General features: G+C 37.2%; 2 protein-coding genes and 2 pseudogenes across 5 annotated transcripts in view; 1 reads left to right on the forward strand and 3 right to left on the reverse strand.

The window, feature by feature from the left end:
* The window catches only part of TCEA1 (transcription elongation factor A1), a 35162-nt gene extending 32937 nt beyond the window's left edge, over nt 1–2225 (forward strand). For both annotated transcript variants that reach the window (XM_021005921.1, XM_078153416.1), the window contains exon 10: nt 766–2225. In XM_021005921.1, coding sequence (XP_020861580.1) covers nt 766–774 — 9 coding nt within the window. In that variant the 3' untranslated portion in view covers nt 775–2225. The remainder of the gene's footprint in view (nt 1–765) is intronic.
* Nucleotides 2226–6212: 3987 nt separating this feature from the next.
* Nucleotides 6213–7088, reverse strand: LOC110221389 (CYFIP-related Rac1 interactor B pseudogene; annotated as a pseudogene).
* Nucleotides 7089–8432, reverse strand: LOC110221388 (elongation factor 1-gamma pseudogene; annotated as a pseudogene).
* Nucleotides 8433–16975: 8543 nt separating this feature from the next.
* RGS20 (regulator of G protein signaling 20) overlaps nt 16976–19439 on the reverse strand; it is an 89800-nt gene continuing 87336 nt past the window's right edge. For all 3 annotated transcript variants that reach the window (XM_078153417.1, XM_021005892.2, XM_078153418.1), the window contains exon 5: nt 16976–18020. In XM_078153417.1, the coding sequence (XP_078009543.1) occupies nt 17832–18020 (189 nt within the window). In that variant the 3' untranslated portion in view covers nt 16976–17831. The remainder of the gene's footprint in view (nt 18021–19439) is intronic.

Consider the following 19439-nt stretch of genomic DNA (forward strand, 5'->3'; position numbering starts at 1 on the left):
CTAGCTGTGTGACCCTAGGCAAGTCACTTAACCCTGTTTGCCTCAGTTCCTTATTTGTAAAATGGACTGGAAAAGGAAATGGCAAACCACTTCAGTATCTTTGCCAAGAAAACCCCAAATGTGGGGTTATGAAGAGTTGGATATGACTGAAATGACTAAGCAACAGTCTTTAAACCCTATTCTGCTTGGTACAGAGATTTTTGTCATCTGTGCTTATAAAACTAGTTATTTTTGTCAATAGCCTTAGGTTAGAGTTGGGGATGGGATCCCCATGCTACATTTATGCCAAAGGACTTTAGGGAGATGCCCAAAATGTGTTATATTTGACCACATATCTAGATTGTTTGATAACTATATGTAATCTTTCGAAGATATATGGTGATTATCCAAAAATCTTAGTGATTGCTGTAGGAATACAAACATGAGCAACATTTAAGATTTTGAAGATAAACTTTTTAGCAAAGTGAGAATTACATATATGTTTAGCTTTTGATTTTAATTAAAACTGTCAAGTATTTAAAGTTTTGCTATATTAAATATTAACTTAAAATATTTTAAAAATTAATTTACTCATACATTCTTGATTGTATTTCTAAATTAGATGAGACAAGCATCCACAACTACTAATTATCATACTTATTCAAAGAGTACAATATTTCTTCCCAAAGATGTATGGCTTTGAAAGACTTTTTCTTTCGTGTAAAAAGTAGTTAAGTTTTTGTATTCACAGAGATCTCACAATTTTTTTCTTTCTTTTTTTTACAGTTTTGTTAAAAGAACAAATTTGGAAGATACCTGGACACTTACGGAACAGGATTTTGTAATTAGCTTTAAAAACTAGGACAAGAATCTAGTTTCCCTGCAAATGAGATTTTTAAAACAGCATACATCCTTTGGGTTAGTTTTTTGTTTTTGACACAACCATCCCTTTCTTAAAAGCCTTCTTATGGTTAGTCAGCGGTAAGATCAGATAGACAGTTGTATGGTGTATGTTTAAAACTATTTTTTCATTTTTATAAGTAAGTCAACATTAAACTTTTATCAATTTAAACTTTTGGTAATTTGTTTTTCGTAACAAATGGAAAATGTACTTTAACTTTTTTACAATCTGAGACATACACAAAAGATTTTTTACTTCTCTATTAATGTGAAAGTGGAATTTGCATTTGTTTCCATATTGGCATGTTCCTACTTATATTAAGGGAGAAGAAAAATTAGTGTAATTTTAGGTTAACCCAGTGTTGTGTGGTAATGAAATAATATTTGGACAGCTTATCTAGTTTGTAAATACCATATTTGAATTAGCATCTCACTTTGATCATAATGATTGTTAATAAGCCTTAGTGATTAGATAATCATTTTGCATCTGTGACTAGCTGTGACCAATATCATTTGTTGTACTTCTTGAATCTGTAAATTACTTGCTCTTAATCTTACTTTTGGAAAATTTACTTTAAGTAGTTTGTTAAAACTCATCAATTGTTTTTTACTTACTAGCTTGATATCAGATTTTTAGATATTGCTGATGAACGAGGTCATTGTTTGGTAGATTTTCAACTATAGTTTAGACCAGTTCTTCACAGGAAGATAGATTGAGGAAATGTTAAACTTCACCAGTTACTGTAGTTTTATTTTGATGTGTAGAACAATATAATAATAATAATGATCATGATGATGATAATCAGTGACCAAGCTTGAGAAGCCAGTTTACAACATTAAAGCTATGTTCTTCCCATGTCTAGGTTGGTAGGTTTTTTTTCTCCTGAAGTCTATTTTCTGATTATACCTTTTAAAACCACTAAATGCTATTCAGTAAAACTGGGATACTCTTGTTCCGACTTTTCCTAAAATGGCAGTGCATTTTTTTTCACATCTTCAAATGCTAAACAGATAACAATATATTTTGGAACGGTCTTATCACATTCTTTGTGCCATTCATATCCACTCATTCCCCCCACGAAAATGTACTTATGTTACAGATCAATTTGCTATAATTTGGGAAACTATCTAGAATAACATATTGGTGAACATCTGTATTAAAAAATTGGCCTATCCATCCCCAGAATGACAGATAGAATCTATTGAAGTGAAGAAAAATGTTTGACTTATGATTTATAAAAGGAAATTTGAAAAAACATCTTAAAAACATTAAGTTAATAGAAATCTCATGTAACTTAAAGTGTTAAATTTTTAAACAACTCAATAAAGGTCTTTTTATGAACTTATTTGATAGTACATCTTATTTTGCATTTTATTTATATATTGATCCTTTCTTTAAATATCTTTTAGTTATAGAAATTAATACTTTTTTTCTCCCATTCATATTTTTGGACTTTGGAAGTGTCAGTTTGAAATGCAACCTAATTTTATTTGAAGACTGCTAGTACTGAAATTAATTGAAATCCTTGGAAAATGTTGATAATTGTGTATGAGGTAATGGAACAAAGCAAGTTTCTTGTTCTTGGGTTGCTAATGGAGGGAGTGTTTCGAGATAGTACCGTAGGAAAGTATATTTATGTGTGTGTGTCTTCCAGTAAAGTCCTCATCCACTGCCTCATTGTGTGTGTGTTTTTGACGTATATGCCAGCAGAGCATAAGCTCAGGCAAGTTCTACCAAGTTGGAAAGTTTTAGGATATGAATCCAGTGATAGACTTTGCAGCCGAGGATCAGCGTAGATAAATTTGGATAAGCCAGCCACCAGGTTGGCTACAGTGTGATGAAATTTTTGCCCATCACAATTCCCAAAGACCATATGCTAAAGCAAAGAATAATTGTCTATGTTGATGGAGTCTGGCAAAATCACAGGTCCTTGAAATAAGTGTATTTGTATGTGTGCATATATACACAAACACTCACAAAGGGCAGTGTCTGTCTTGTGGGTAGAGAGCTGGTCTTGGAAATAAGAAAACCAGTGGTTCAAATTCTGCCTTTGACCATTCTGGCTGTGTGATCATGGGCAAGTCACTTAACCTCATGTCCCAGGCAACTTTCTAAGATCCAGAATGAACACAGTCTCTCTCCCTAAAGCTATAGAATGTTGTGCATGTTACTGAAAAAGATATTTAATGTTGAAAGAAATTGACTTGGTAAGAAAAGTTGGTTCTTACATCTTGTATTGATATATAGATGAATTAGATTAGGCAAATTAATGATTAATAAACAAAGGCAGAGCTCAAAATTAGGTCTTCGGATGCATTATTTATTGGGATAAAATTTTCATGATATAGAAGAGTTTAAACTAGTATAAGTCACAAATCCTCTTGTAAACAAGTTAATAATGTGTCTAAATCTTATATAAGTATAACCTCTAGAAGAGATAAGATGTAAATCACCAGTAGAGGGTAGTCAAAGGTGTAATGGAGTAAAAATTCCAAATTCATCGTCTTTTTTTTTCTTTCTTTGAGGCCTAATGTGTTCTAATTTGAAGATTTAAATAGAAATTGCTTCTAAAAAAATAGACCTAAAGTGTTATGATTTCAAGAAAGGTGTTTTTAAGCAGCAACTTTATTTTTGTTCATATTTAGCCCCAGAAAACTTCATTCAAGAGGAGTTAAACATCTCATTGAGAAATAATGCTTGTCGATAGTATCGTTGGTATGGAGTTGCTAGTGAAAGCTGGGATTGAGTCAGAGCCCCAACGCAATAAAAGCAAAGGACTGATCTTAAAAGTACTGTGTTTACATAGTAAGTTAAAGAATTACTGACAAGTTCATAGATAGAACTGTTACAATGAGAACTGAATAAAGTAAGAAGAAAAGAGATGTGTTTGGAGAAAGCTATTCAGTGTAGACAATTTCGCTTATGAAAATACTTAACTGTACTTACACTGTCAGTTTTTGTGTGAAAGTTTTAGTGACCCTTGGGTGTATTTAGCTACCTGTAGCTACACATGTCATTTATCAGCACATAAACACATGTTTCTTAAGAAAACTTTTATGTTCTATAACAGTACAAAGCAGCAAAACTGCTCTGACCTAGGTGCTTGACAGTAATGACAGTCGTAATGACAAGCTATTAAGATATACTGTCAGTAAATTAGCCAGTATAGGAAGTAGCAAAATGTGTTTTGATATATGCATGAAAATTATTTTATTTGAAATTTTTTTATTTTAATAGAGAAGCTAAAAAATTGCTCCAAGTAATTTTTAGCCCACATTCTTTTTGTTTGGAGAGAAATTATGAAGTGTCCTTCCCATCCATTCTAAGAACCCAAAAACAAAAGCTACAAAGTTTCTCACTGTGTAGCCTATTAGGAATACTAATGACAAATTTAAAAGGAGAAAACTTAAGGAATCTTAGGAGTCTGTAGGTTGTTAGGTATAAACTTTTCTTTATCTTATCCAAAACTAATAACTGATGAATTACTTCAAATTAGATTACGAACTCAGTACCAGTCTTTAGGTATCTAATCTCTTGGTATGATTTGTAAGTGCTTGTTTATATATAGATTTATATATGTCATACTAGACAAGGTCTCTGACCTAGGAAATGTGCAGTGTAGCCAGGCATAAGAGAAATGCACATCAAAATTCACATTGGCCGAATATATAAATAAAACAAAAAGATGTGTTTATGGCAGGGTGATTAATGAAAGGATTATGAGACAAATAATTCATAGAAGATTTGTCTTTCTAGGCTCCTGAATTTCTTCTGTCCTTCTCTCCACTCAACAACTCTCCAAAAATGTAGGTATTTTCATAAAATTTCAGAATTGGGAGGGCACCTTGGAATTACTTGGCACCTGAACAGATTCCCCACTACAAAATCATTGATGAGTGGTTATCCAGCCCCTGTTGGAAGACCTCCTATAGTAAGAGAGAACTTACTCTCTGAAATAGCTTTTGCCACTTTTGGACAGTTCTAATTTGTTTTCTTAATTCTGCTTCTCTAACTTATTGCTCATTACTTCTAGTTACCTCTGGGGCCAAGTAGAACAAATAATCCCTCTTCCACATGATGAGCCTTTAAACACTTGAACTTAGTTATCATGTCTGCTTTAAGTTATCTTTGAGCTTTAATGGCATGGTCTCTAGGCCTCTCACTGTCCTGGTTGTTCTCAAGCATTCCACTTTGTTTCTGTTCTTTCTAAAACAGGGTGCCCAGAATCGAATACAGTTCCAGATATAGGATTATCACTTCCTTCATTCTGAACACAAACCTTCTGTTAGTAAATTCTATGATACACATTAGGGTTTTTTTTTTCCTACTGTGTTGTGCTATTGACATACTGATCATGCAAAACACTAAAACCTCTGGGTCTTTTAAAAACATTTATCTGCTTAAGTCTTTCAGTATTTCTGCAGAAAATCTTTAGAACATAAGCAAAGTACATTATCCTGTTAGGTTGAATGCATTCTAGGTTTTTGACGTCTTTTTGGAGCTGTCCTTCCTAGCATTATATCATCTTCAATTTGATAAGCATACCATCATCTATGCCTTTATCTGCTCCGTTTTTTGTATTGTATTCCCTATTAGAGTGAAAGCTCTACCACTGAGGATCAGACTGTTTTTTTACTTCTGCTATCCCTAGTGAGAGATGGTAGTAAGTTACATATAAATACTGAACAGATTGAGAATTTTTTTAATTTATTGATGAGGCCTGTAGTTATCAACCTTTCTGAAGCATCTACATTTGGTTTAAGTAATCTGAGTAGTTTTTTTTTCTATATCCTGTATCAATGCAGTCTAGGTTAAATTAGCTTGAAAGTTTTTTCATTATTCAAATGTTTTATACTGTGATTAGAGCATTCAAAAGGACTTTTATACTACTAGGTGTCTGATTCTTTAGGTCTTTGATAAAAACTTTTATATTAATTTTTGAAGTTTTGGCAAATGCTCCCATTGGTTTTATATTGGATTTATGTGATCATAGAATATAATGAGACCTGCCATTACTCTCAGACAGAATGATATTGTCTTTAATTTGTAAATCTGCTTGTATATTCCTGTTGCAGTCATGACTATATGGAAGGGGAGAAGCATTTATTAAGTGCCTTCTATGTGTCAGTCACTTTACAAATATCTCATTTGATCCTTATAACAACCCTGTGAGGTAGGTATCCATCCCCATTTTACAGTTAAGGAAACTGAGACAGAAAGTTAAGGGATTTGCCCAAGGTTACACAGTTAAATGTCTGAAGCTAGATTTGGATTCATGTCTTCCTGACTCCATGCCTAATGCACTATCCACTGTGTCACCTAGGAATGGTGCTTAATCTGTAGAGTTTTCTATTGGTAAATTTTTATTCTCTGATATAAATTTTATGCCATCCCTTAAGGATTTCAGCATTGGGGTTGTCTTGGCAGGACATAAAGATGTGGTTTGAAAATTTGTTAGTTACTTTACTTTTTCTTTCTACTGAAACATTCTTAATCCTCACAACTTAGTTTTCTTTTGTATTAGCTGAAACCTTTCTGTATGACAAGATTTGTCATCTTGAGTTCACCAAGTGGACTGTGTGTGAAATAAAGAATTTCTGCAAACTAGTAATGATAGCTAATGTTTATATAGTGCTTACTATGCACCAGGCATTATGTTAAGCACTTTACAAATATTCTCATTTGATGCTCATAACAACCCTTATGAGATGGATGCTTCCTGACTCCATGCCTGGTTCAATATCCCCCCTGTGTCACCTAGCTTATCCTAGGTGCAATGTTGGATCATATGGAATACTTGTGAAGGTTCCCAGAAAACCTCTCAAAGCTGCTTCTAACCAAGAAAATTAATAAAATTTCTTTTGTTTACTTACTAGTGGTATAACTTCACCTGAACTTCTTATTAGCTGGGTGCTGTATTGCATCTTGTATTTTATGGTCAGCTCCTCTGTATGATCAAAACCATATAGGATACCATCTTCATCTTTTAATTCTAAATTCACTTGATTATAAATTTCCTTGTTGAAAAGTTTTAGGCTCTGAATTTTCAAAATAAAGGAGAAGGTTTGGCCACTGCTTGAGGTTTGTGCATATCAAAACTTTAAGAACGTTCCCTATGTTCCCCACTTTCTAAGTGCAAGAAAAAATGTCCTATGTTGTTGTCTCCCTCTGGTTAGCACTTTTTTTCCCCCACTGTGTTCAGTTTCATTTAATGACTGGCACTTCCCTGCAGAGGAAGAAGCAGGCGGCCCACGTGCTGGAAGGCTCCCTCCTAGAAATACTCTCAGACCATGGTCTGGGCTTCTTCACTGCCAGGATCCAGCTTATGCCATGTGAAGGGCTCATAATTGACCTGCCAGTCTGGACTTAGTGAGAAGGCAAGTTCCTGGCCCCAGAAAACCCAGACTCCAGAAGTGGTGCTGCTACTGTTGGTGCCAAAAAAGATGATGCTGGCACAGGTGTTCTTCCTCACCTTGTCCAGGTGCTGGAACACTCCAGTGATGAGGCTGCAGCTCGTGAAGATGTAGCTGAGCTCCTGGGGGAAGTGGTACTCAGTATACCACAGAGACCAGCCATCGTGGTCAAAGTGCTTCCAGAAGTACAGCAGGGCCACTGTCAGTGACCTCTTTGGAGTACTTTCGCTTAAACTTATCCAATGCAGAGCTACTCTTGGGCAGGTGGGCAAAGAGGTCCTTGGCCTTGGGCTCTGCAGCCAGAGCCTGGTCACATTTGTCCATCTCGGGGCCAGAGGCTGCAGCTGCCTTCTTCTCTTCCTTCTGCTCAGCCTGAGCCTTCTGTTTCTCTTCTCATTGTCCCTTCTCTTTTATTGGGGCCTCCTTCTTAGTCTGACTCTCTGCAAACCTTTTAGCATCAAACTGTGCCATCTTCTCACAGAGCTTCACCTCTCTCAACGCCACCTGGAAATGGGGCTGGTGGATGTGAAACCAGCGGTTGATGTTGGGAAAAGCCTGATGGAAAGATGACTGCAGGACCTGCTTATAGAGCCACAAGAGGGTGCACACAAACTGTGATGTCAGCCAGTCACACGCTCCCCCAACCAGGAAAGTGAGTCTTCAGGTGGGCGTCCAGCAGCCCCAGTACTCGCCTCATCCCTTTTGCATTCTCTGTGGCCTGTTTGTTGTGGTTGCATGATGCTGAGAGTGGGGGACACGCAGGTACTGGCTGGCAGAACAATGTCACTGTCAGCAAAGCTCACCCACTGGATCACCTGGGCAGCTGCCTCCAGAGTAGAGCCTCGAAGGTCATTGTTATTCACATAGTGTGTGATGGCATTGCTTTCAAGCACACAGAATCCATCATCATCCTCAAACACTGGAACCTTGCCCACAGGAAACTTTCAGAGGAAATCAGGGATGCAGTTGGTCTGACAAAAGTGGAAGTGGGGAGGTGCGGATAGCACGTGGACCTGGGCCCCACTGTACTGTGCAGCAATGAGGGCCTTGAAGACTCTCCAGTTTTCAGGGTATGTGTCCCAGCTGCCATGTGATTCCACAGAGAAAGCCTTGGTTAGCATTTTAATGAGATTGCCCATTCTAGCAAGCCCTTAAAATCAATTTAGTGTTTTTTGTTGACAAAACAACTAAAAGAACAGGAATTTGGACTTTTTTGGATGTTGAAGTCTTTAAATCTTGCAGGAGAAACTACTCTGAAATCATGTCCTTTTAAAAAAATTTAATTTTTATTTTCTGTTGCAAATTCTCTCTTTCCCATTTCCCCCTCCCCAACTGTTGAGAAAGCAAGAAAAACAAAACCCTTTATAAATATGTATAGTCATGTAAATCAAATTCCTGCATTAGCCCTACATCCCCTTCCCCATAAAAAGACAGAGAGAGAGAGAAAGAAGGAAAATATGCCTCAGTCTTCACTATTCATCATCAGTTCTATATCTGGAAGTCAGTTTTTGGTGAGAACAAGTCACTGAATTTATTTTTTTAAATTTTACTAATTTATAAAACTCATTACTATTGTAATCAAAATATCATAACATCTTAGAGGTCATCTAGTTCAATACCTGATGCATGCGTATCCACTACAGCATCATAAACAAATGGCTATCCAGTTTTTGCACAAAGAGTTTATCCCATTATGATCCAACGCATTCTATTTCTTCATAGATCTAATTGTTAGGAAGTTTTTCTTTATAGTGAGTTGAAATCTGTCTTCCTGTGCCTTCTAGCCATTATGTGGTCAATCAAAATATGAAATCCTTCCCGATGATAACGCTCCAAATATTTGAAGACCACAAATATGTCCCTGTCAAGTTCTCTCTATCACAGAACTGTAGAATCTAATATTTGAAAGGAACTTCAGGAACTCTAGTCCAACCCAAACATGAATGAGAGTCCAGCCTGCAATGTACCTGACATGTGATCGCCCAGCCATTGCTGGGAGATCTCTATTCAGGAGGAAACCCTGTCCCAGAAAGCAGTCTGTATTGCTTCTGGAGAACTCTCCCTGAGAGGAAGGTTTTCTGTATATTAAGCCTTAACTTGTCTCTCTCCTTTTACCCCTTGCTTTAAGTTCTGCCCTCTAGGACTGAACAAACAAATGCAATCCTACTTTCTTGTGATAGTCCTTCAAAGACAATTAGTATAGTTCACCCCTCCCACACCTGTTTTTTCTAGGCTAAATGTCCCTCCCTGATTTTTTGATGATATGGTGTCTTTATAATCCTACTTGTCCTCATCTAGGACCACTATAGTTTATTAGACCTCGAAAAAGATATTTCTGATGGTTCCACATTCATGGTATCCCAACCTTAAAGTTTTTATGGAAGTGAGTCATGAATTGTTGGAATAGTTCTTACGTGAAGACTTATAAAGGAGAAGAAAGATTTAAACTTGGAGTTTGTAGGACTACTTATTGTCTACTCACATCAGTTAATCCTTACCAAAAACAAAAAAGGGGGGATTTATTGGCAATTAAAATATCTAGAGATGAGGTAGAATTATTGGGAGGAGAGTGGTTGCCCACTGATGGTCTTCACAGCTACCTGGCTTCTCACCTGGACTTAATCGTTGTCTCCAGAAGCTCATGTTCCTTCCAGATCACATGAGCTCTGAAACTCATTCTTCCTTAGTACCCCATGCCCCTTGGGTGGATGCTGGAGGCCCAGATTTTCTGTTGAAAGATGAGATGTAGGGTAAACGCCTCATCCTCATTTCCCACTTGGCTACTGAACATCATGCACCAGGTACCTAACTTCTTCCCTCCCCTCACTTGCTTTTCAGATTCTTTTTCTGGGTTGTCTTCCCCATTTATATTGTGAGCTCCTGGGGGCAGGGATTGTCTTTTGCCTTTCTTTGTATTCCCAACTCAGCACAGTGCCTGGTTCATAGCAGGCGCTTAATAAATGTTTATTGTCTACTGACCGACAATAAAAATTTGATAAGTCCTATTCAGGCATCATCAATAGCAGTCTCTTCTATTTTCAGTTAAAAAGTCAAATTAATTCATATACAAAGAATTAAGAATACCCTGGCAGATGCCTTGTCCTCAAGCATGGACTTATGTGATTCTGTGGAGGGATAAATGACAGCAATGACCTTTTCATTAAGAGTTTGTACAGCCATATTGAAAGGCTGCTGCCAAGTGAGGTTGTGATATTTCTTTTTTTTTAAATTAATTTATTTTGATTTATCAACAATCACTTCCATAAGCTTTTGTTTTTGTTTGTTTTTTGTTTGTTTTTTGCTTTTGTTTTTGGCCAGGCAGTGGGGTTAAGTGACTTGCCCAGGGTCACACAGCTAGTAAGTGTTATGTGTCTGAGGCTGGATTTGAACTCAGGTCCTCCTGAATCCAGGGCCAGCGCTCTATCCACTGCGCTGCCTAGCTGCCCCAAATAATTGGAAAGGCTTCTTCCTTACTTTTTATTTTTATTTATTTTATTTTATTTTATTTTTTGGTTGGGCAATGGGGGTTAAGTGACTTGCCCACGGTCACACAGCTAGTAAGTGTTATGTGTCTGAGGCTGGATTTGAACTCAGGTCCTCCTGAGTCCAGGGGCGGTTGCTCTATCCATTGTGCCACCTAGCTGCCCCTGTGATATTTCAATAGGCAGTGGTGAGCCTATAATTCTAGGAATAAATCATTTGGGCTTATCATGAAACCTTGCTAGGGCATACAGGTAAGAACCAGGTGAAAGAAGCACTCCACCGCTTCTACTGGTTACCAGTTTGAGCATGTGATGTTTGACACATGTTGGGCTGTGAAAAATGTCCGTGTACATAGTACATCTGCCTCCCTGCTGAAAGCCATGAGATCAAGTCTTGTTGGCCTTATAATCCTAGTTGTCCTCTGCATCCCAGACAATTTGATACTTCCTAAAAATGTAGGCATTTCATATTCTTCCAGCGCAGACCGTATCAGATACGAACCAAAGTTTGTGGAAAAATTCTGGAAGGGATGTTCCCCTGTAAGTAGACCAAATGGACCATTATAAAAGGCCAATTAATAGGAAAAAAAAACCAGTTTGTATGCTGCTGTACTGTATATCTAAAGCAGGACTGGGCACAATACTTGTCTGTCAAGAAATTTTTTCTGTTTAGAAGTTGTTCCAGGTTTGTAGCAGGAAATTGCATTTACTGGTAGGATTTCATGCAACTCAATAGGCCAGGCAAGGTCTGGCTCTTTTCTTACCTACCCTTAATCGCTGAATGGGCGTTACCTCAGACAAATTGAGATTTGGGAAAGACCTTAGCTTTAAAAGGTCAAGGACTCCCACCTCATCCAGGGCCATCTCCAGTCATCCTGATCTATATCTTGCTACTAGACCCAGACAGCTCCAGAGGAGAAAGGCTGGTGTCTTTGCACAGCTCTCTCTCACTTAAATCCAATTCATTTGCGTGTGGTGGCATCACCTTCCTGATGCCATGGCCCTCCTCAAGAATGAAGGACAAACAAGGGGCAGCAAGGTGGCGCAATAGAGCACCGGCCCTCAAGTCAGGTGAACCTGAGTTCAAGTTCGACCTCAGACCCAACACTTGACACTTACTAGCTGTGTGACCCTGGGCAAGTCACTTAACCCCAATTGCCTTAAAAAAAAAAAGAATGAAGGACAAACAGCAACAAGAAGGATCTTAAGTGTATTGGTCTAGGATTTTCTCCTTTGGTCTTTCCTAGGATTTTTCCATTTGCTTTTGCTTTATGCCTTTGGGAGAATAATCAGAAGCTCGTGTACCTGCCATCTGTTTCACCAGTGTACGTGCAAGTTTTGTATAACTTGGGGACCAAAATACAGGGTACATGCAAAAGGGGATTTGAGCATTGATGTGTCCTACAGATTTTGGTCTTTGAATCAGCCTTCACAAATCCTTCAGAGGTCCTATACATGAATTGTGCAGATTGTGATTTGCATTGGTGGAGAGAATGCCCATGTAGATGAAATCCCATCCACCAGTGTATCTCAAATATAGAGCCAATAAATGGGGTATGTATGTGTATGCTTCCCTCCTCCTCCCCACGTAGACTTTACAACAGGTCTGGCATTGGGGTGGGGACTGTGAACACCAGCCCCCCCCCCCCTTCATGGCAGCAGTGATTATTTGTATAGTTAAGATGGCTGTGTCTTGAGAACTGCCTTATGGGACTAGGGAAAATGTGGGTGACTCAGTGCTGCAGTTTATATGTTCTTAAGGCATTATGATGATTAAAGATATATTTTCTGTTTCTTTGTTGTAATATGAGGAAGTTAGCCTTAATAATTTCTATTGTCTCTTCTGTCTTGCCTAGTCTTTTTTTTCCTATTCTATTTTTTTTTTGAGGCAATTGAGGTTAAGTGACTTGCCCAGGATCACACACCTAGTAAGTGTCTGAGGCCAGATTTGAACTTGGGTCCTTCCTGATTCCAGGGCTAGTGCTCTATCCACTGCACTGCCTAGCTGCCCCTTGCTTAGTCCTTTTAACAAAGGAAGTACATTGAGTGACTTAGGTTGTGTAGTTTGTTGTCACATGGTTCTTTGAATTGTATGGGAAGTGAAATTTTAAGTGTGATGTCTGAAGCAGATAATTCAGATTATTAAAAGAAATTAAGGAACCTCCTTTTCTGAAGATCTCGAAGCATAAAAAAGATCCTTTCCTATTTGTTGATTGTGGTTAACAGGGAGCAGGGTAATAAGCTAGATGATCTCTGGAGATTTCTCCCAGTGTTGCAGAGGGATGTAACAATGTTATTATTTTTTATTAAATCATTTTAAAAACCCATCTGTGTACTCTTGCACTTTAGCTTGTTTATGGCTCTTGTGGATGGAAAATTAAAGCACAGGTGACTATGCCACAGATGACTTAGCATATTCCACATCCTCTCCCTTGACACCAGGGAGAGCTTATTATTTTTTTTTCTTAATGACATCAACTACAAAGATAGGAACCCAAATTTCATATCTGATATACTAGACAGCTTAAATATGTTCCCTTGGTGGGCAAGGTCTAAATTCCTTTGAACTCTTTGGGAGGAAAAAAATGGCATATTGTTACCAATAGTCCAATCTTTTCAAATTCCATGTTAGCATTCTCTGCCACCCATTATGAATACTACCCCTAGAAATGATTTGGAAGTTTAATTGACTTTCCTTTCCAGCAAGCTAGAGGACTATATTTTTGCCTAAATATATTTTTGATAGACAGAATATTCTACCCTAGTTCTCATTTAGCCTCTTGAAGAAAGTCAAGGAAATTAAAGGCATTGGGGGCAGCCAGTGCAAAGGCTGGAGATGGAGAGAGAACACTTTGTGAGATGATCAGTATGGATGGACCATAAGGAATATGGAGAGAAGTAGCATGGAAGAAGACTGGAAAGATTGGAAGAAGCCAGATTGTAAAGTATTTAAATGCCAAAAGGACTTTATAGTTGATCCCAATGATAGCAGAGAGCCACTGGAGTTTATTGAATAGGGTAGTGTCATGGTAAGACCTGTGCCTCAGGAAAATTAGGAAAAGACTGAATGGAGGATATATTTGAGTGGGGAGAGACTTGAGGCAGGAAAACCAGTTAGGATGCTGTTACAATGGTCCACATGAGAGGTGACAGTGGCCTGAACTAAAGTGGTGGTTATGTAAGTGGGGAGAAGGAGACAATATATAAGAAATGATGTAGAGAAAAATAATACTTGGCAACTGATTGGATATATAAGGCGGAATATGACAGTGCAGTTTGTAATCAGGGTAACTGGTAGGACGGTGGTACCCCTGACAGTAATAGGAAAGTTTGGTAGAGAAGTGGGTTTGAAGGGAAAGATGATGACATCTGTTTTGGACATACTGAGTTTGATATACATATGGGGCAGCCCATTTGAAATGTCCAATAAGCAGTTGTTGATGCAAGACTTGGGCTCGGGAGACGCTAGGGCTACATATATAGAGCTGGGAGTCATCTGCATAGGTGATAATGGAGCCATGTGCGATGATGAGAAATCACCAAGTAAGGAAGTGTAGAGAGAAGAGGACCCAGGACAAAGCCTTAGGCAACACCCACAGTTAGTGGGTATGACATGGATAAAGATCCAGCAAAGGATACTGAGGAGAAGCAGTCAAACATAGAAGGAAGAGAATCAAGTGAGAGAGCAATTTCACGAAAGCTCAGAAAATAAAGTATAGCCAGGAGGAGAAAGTAGTTGGCGATGCCAAATACTGCAGAGATGTCAAGAAGGGTGTGCATTAAGAAAAAGCCGTTAGATTTGGTAATTAAGTTGTTGGTAAATGCAGAGAATAAATTCAGTTGAGTGGTGAAGTTATACTGTGTGAAAGTACTGATAATATAATTTTTAAAAATCTGAAGCGAGGAGGAACTAAATAAGCATGCATACCTTCAGAAGACCTCTAAACTTTTTGAATCTATCTCTTTTGGAAACTACTCAACTGGTTTGCTGATCTAACATTTACAATTATTTGTGCTTTTCTTATATCTCTTTTTTGAACAGTTCTTATATTTTCTTCTGTGGCCATGGTGACCAAGTAGTTATTTTTGCTCCACTAATATTAATAGCTAACATTTACCAAGTACTTTAGGGTTTGCAAAGCATTTTGCATAGATTATTTCATTTGAGCCTTACAAGAGTCTTGTGAGGTTGGTACTGCAGCTATTTTACAGATGAGGAAACTGATGTTCAGAGAGTTGATGTGATTTGTCTGTAGTCACAAAGCTAGCTAGTGTCAAAAGTAGGATTCAAACCAATGTCTACTTGATTCCACATTGAACACTTTATCCATAATGCCAAAGTAACTTCAAAACATCTTCTATTTAGATATCAAAAGCTAAAGAAGTTTAACTTTTAGGCTTCTTATAGCTAATCTTTTATTCTGATCACTAACTTTAGTTTTCCTCTTATCTGTTTATGAGCATTTAAATCCATTGGTTAGAAAGAGATGCTAATGAAACCAGAGCTATACCTTTAATCACTTAACTAGCAAGTTAGTATAACCAAAAGGAAAAATCATATTTTGTGACCATCAGTCATGCGTCTCATAATCTCATATTACTGATTCCTCTAAGGCATACCTCATATAGAAGGCAAAAGATTACAGATGGCTCTAATGCACAGACATCACTATTAGTGGGGAAAAAGGTTACTAATGGCCAACCAGTAAAATAATTATTATTATGAAGTATGTATGTATAAATTTGTTTCATTCAACTTTTTTCTAGTATGATGTCTAAAACAAGATACAGAACTCTTATTGAATATTGGTTTATATTTCTATTAAACAAAGAACATTGCTTAACCTGAAGTGACCCTGAAAGGCATATGAAGTTATCATTTATTGCGCACATAATTGAATTATTACAAATGATAATTAAGCTGATTCGAGGTATCCAGCAGATATACCCAACATAAAGTTGTAATAGCACAGTAATAATACTGATAAAATATTTGTTATATAAAAGTATAACAAATTTAAAGTCATGAAACTCCATTGTAACATTTAATTATAACAATTTCATGATGTTCCTATGAAATAAACTACTCCTCATAACATTGTTTCACTTAGTGTGTTTCTATATTATTATGTCATTATTTACATTGTATAAATATTATATTATCATTTGTTCTTTTGCATTTTCTTGCCGTTATTTTCTAACTCACTATCTTAGAACCAAGTACTTCTGAAAAATCTATTTTTCCCCATTGATCAGGTATGATTCCTGTCCTCTGAAAGTATTTAAATAGGCTATTCTTCACATATATATACATATGTAAATATATACACACATATATGTATATATACATATATGTATATACATATATATGTATGTATGTGAAGAATATACATATATATGTATACACACACACACACACACACACAAATATGCCAGCTTTGCTGTATTTCCCATATTGTTTAAGCTCACATTGGTCAAAGTACCTTTGTTCCACAGTGGCACGTGCAAACCATGTGAAATACCATTCTCTGTCCAACTAATTTAACAATTCCAAATGATAATTTTCATTTTTGGTCTAGATCTGTTTTTTTTTCATCTGTATAGAGAAGTTTCTGTGTGCAGAAGTTGTTCACTGATGTATATTTGCAGCTCTTCTTAAAGAGTCATTTAGGGGTACTAAAATATTACTTGACTTGCCCATGTTCACACAGCCAGAGTGAGGCCGAGGCAGGACTTTTCCACAGGTCTTCCTGACTCCAGTATTCCCACCCACACTACACAACACTGTTTCTGTAGCACTTCATGTAAAAGAAAAGATAATTATGAATGCCTTTCAGATTCACTGCAAATTAGACAAGATTTTTCTTCAATAGTATTTTAAATATATAAATATTTTCCATGCAGTTCAACAAAGAACTATTCCCATTTACTATGTCAATATTATGTCTGTAGGTGCTTTGTTTTGTTTTTTGTTGGCTTTTAGGGAGACAATCAGGGTTAAGTGATTTGCCCAAGGTCATACTGCCAGTAAGTGTTTGAGGCCAGAGTCTTTCTGACTCCAGGGCTAGTGCTCTGGAGGGTAAATTTCTAGACTTGGAAGTAAGGAGACTGGAACAGACTTCTAATTTCATTTCAGACTCATTCAGCCAAATTCTCTCCTTTGTGCATACTTAGGTATGTAAAAGAAAAAAAAGAAACAATGAGATAAAACCCTTGTGCTTTATTTTTTAGAGTGTAAATGCCCATACTTTGTCTTCACTTTCCAAAATAAAAATGGAAGCAACCCTTAGTTGATACCATTTTTATACCATTAACTTAATTCATTCTTTAGCTTTGCAAACCTTGATTAAAAATAACAGTAACTCTTTTGAACAGAAGAATTTTCTAAGCAGTGTATCTACAATCAGTTTTTGCCCACACATTTGAGATTGATCCATGTTAACGGAACACTGCTAACATATATTGCATCCTAAGGTGAAGGGAAATACCTTTATTATTAGGGTCCACATCTACTAAAAGGCGGCTATAAAATGTGAATTTCAACCTATCCTGTGCCAAGTGGTAATGGCACAAATGTATGCTGCATTCAAAAGTGAGAGTGCCAATGAAAGGCAGGAGTTAGCAGATTGCTACTGAACAGCTTTGCTTTTTAGGATGAGAGTAGTCATTCATGTAACTCCTACAAAAAGTCTGAATGTTGACCTTTTTTTTTCAGTGATTGTACCAAGTAAATTAGAATGGAAACCTACGAGGGTAGCCTTTGCCTTTGAGAACATGCTGCTATAATTATAAGAATAAAAATATTATCTTTGCAAAAAGGACAAGCCATATTTTCCGTAGTCTCTCCAAAACATCACTAAAGGTGATTGGTGACTACATTTTGGCTTGTGGTTTTAAAGCCCTGTGTAAAAGGAAACAATGTCCATTATTAAAATATGCCTGAGTATTAAGTCAGATGAAGATACTATCATCTCTAAATTTCTTGTCCTTAGATGTGGCCCACAAGTTTATTGTTGTTGCTTTTGTTAATGTTAATAATAAATACATTTGAAAATCCTATGCTTCAATGGATTTCTCAGATAAGGACTGAAGTAAGTCCTTATAAAGAGCAGAGTTCATAAATCGGGGATATGAGTCTCTGTGCATTAAGGTATAAATTTGAAGTTGTGCATCATCAAATGTATGTTGTGATGGCTCTAGCATGTTCCTGTTGATAACTTCTCTTACTCGGGAATCCAGGCTGACCTGTGGATAGAAACAAATTATGTCAGCATTAGGCTCTGAATTGTTCCATTTCTTATCCTGTCTCCATCTTATTAACTTTCTTTTTCCATTCTCAAGTCTCTTTTGGAATAAAAATAAAGAACTCCTCCCCAGTATCTAACATAACAAAATTTGAAAGCATGTTTGTCATTTTCTTAAAACACAAGCACACACACAAAAGGAAAATGTATAGTCAGCATGACATGTTGGTTAGAGTGCTTGCTGCTTTTAGAGTTGGGAAGACTTGGTCTTGTTAGAGGTCTTGATCTCTAGCTTTATGACCATGGGTTAAATCATTTTGTTTAACTTGTCAGAGACTCAGGAATCTCTTTAATTCATACTTATGAGGTAACAAGTTACCATATGTTGATAGTGGGAGTTTCCATGCAGAGGAAATCACAGATCCTTGCCATAGTTAAGAAAATAAAATTTTCCTTCTTTTGAAGGCTCTGAACATTTTTCTAGAGCACTGATAATTAGGTTGCTCACCCTCTGTGTTTCTGTAGAGCAGGAGAGCTGTATGCATAGGCTTCACCTACCACTTTCTGAAGTAGTGGGATGAATATTCATATCCCGAAGCTCATAGGCATAGTTATGCTAAAGGATAATAGAGCCCTGGGAATTGCTGCCAATGACTGATGTATTTGGTAGGATCAATGAAACTGCCTTCTGTGTTTCCCTGTTAGCTGACAGACTGGAGCATATCATTGTGGATAGAATGCTAGACTTGGAGTCAGGAAGCCCTGGGTTCAAATCTTGCTTTGGATACTTACTAGCTATGTGACCCTGGGCAAGTCACTTAAACTCTCTTAGCTTCCCTTTCATTTCTCTAAAATGAGGGAGTTGAGGGGGCAGCTAGGTGGCGCAGTGGATAGAGCACTGGCCCTGGATTTAGGAAGGACCTGAGTTCAAATCCGGCCTCAGACACATAACACTTACTAGCTGTGTGACCCTGGGCAAGTCACTTAACCTCCCTTAGCTTCACTTTCATTTCTCTAAAATGAGGGAGTTGAACTTGGCTTATCAGGACCCTTCTAGCTCTAAATCTATGATCTCTCATCCATATCCCACTATACAGGCAAGCCAAAGCTACCAAAAGTATATGAAAGCTTCCAGCATAAGTCAAGACTCTAAAAAAAAAAAGCACTTTTTCCAGTTCTAATGGGTCTGTGCTCAAACACTAGAAGAAATTTATAATAGTAAGTGATCTGTAAAGTAGTATTACATGTATACGCTGTATTTATATGCAATATGTACAAATATAGTTATCTTTAACTTTCAAATTATCATTCAATGATTTTCCTATTATTAAAGAAGATGTGGAAGGGTCAGTGTATGGAGGAATTTAACAGACCTGCCTAAGGGTGGCAAGGGCATTGAGAGAGTGAGCTCTTTGTGAGA

The sequence above is a fragment of the Phascolarctos cinereus genome, unplaced genomic scaffold, assembly GCF_003287225.1.
Source record: "Phascolarctos cinereus isolate Bilbo 61053 unplaced genomic scaffold, phaCin_HiC Scaffold_4;HRSCAF=312, whole genome shotgun sequence".
NCBI classification, from domain to species: Eukaryota; Metazoa; Chordata; class Mammalia; order Diprotodontia; family Phascolarctidae; genus Phascolarctos; species Phascolarctos cinereus.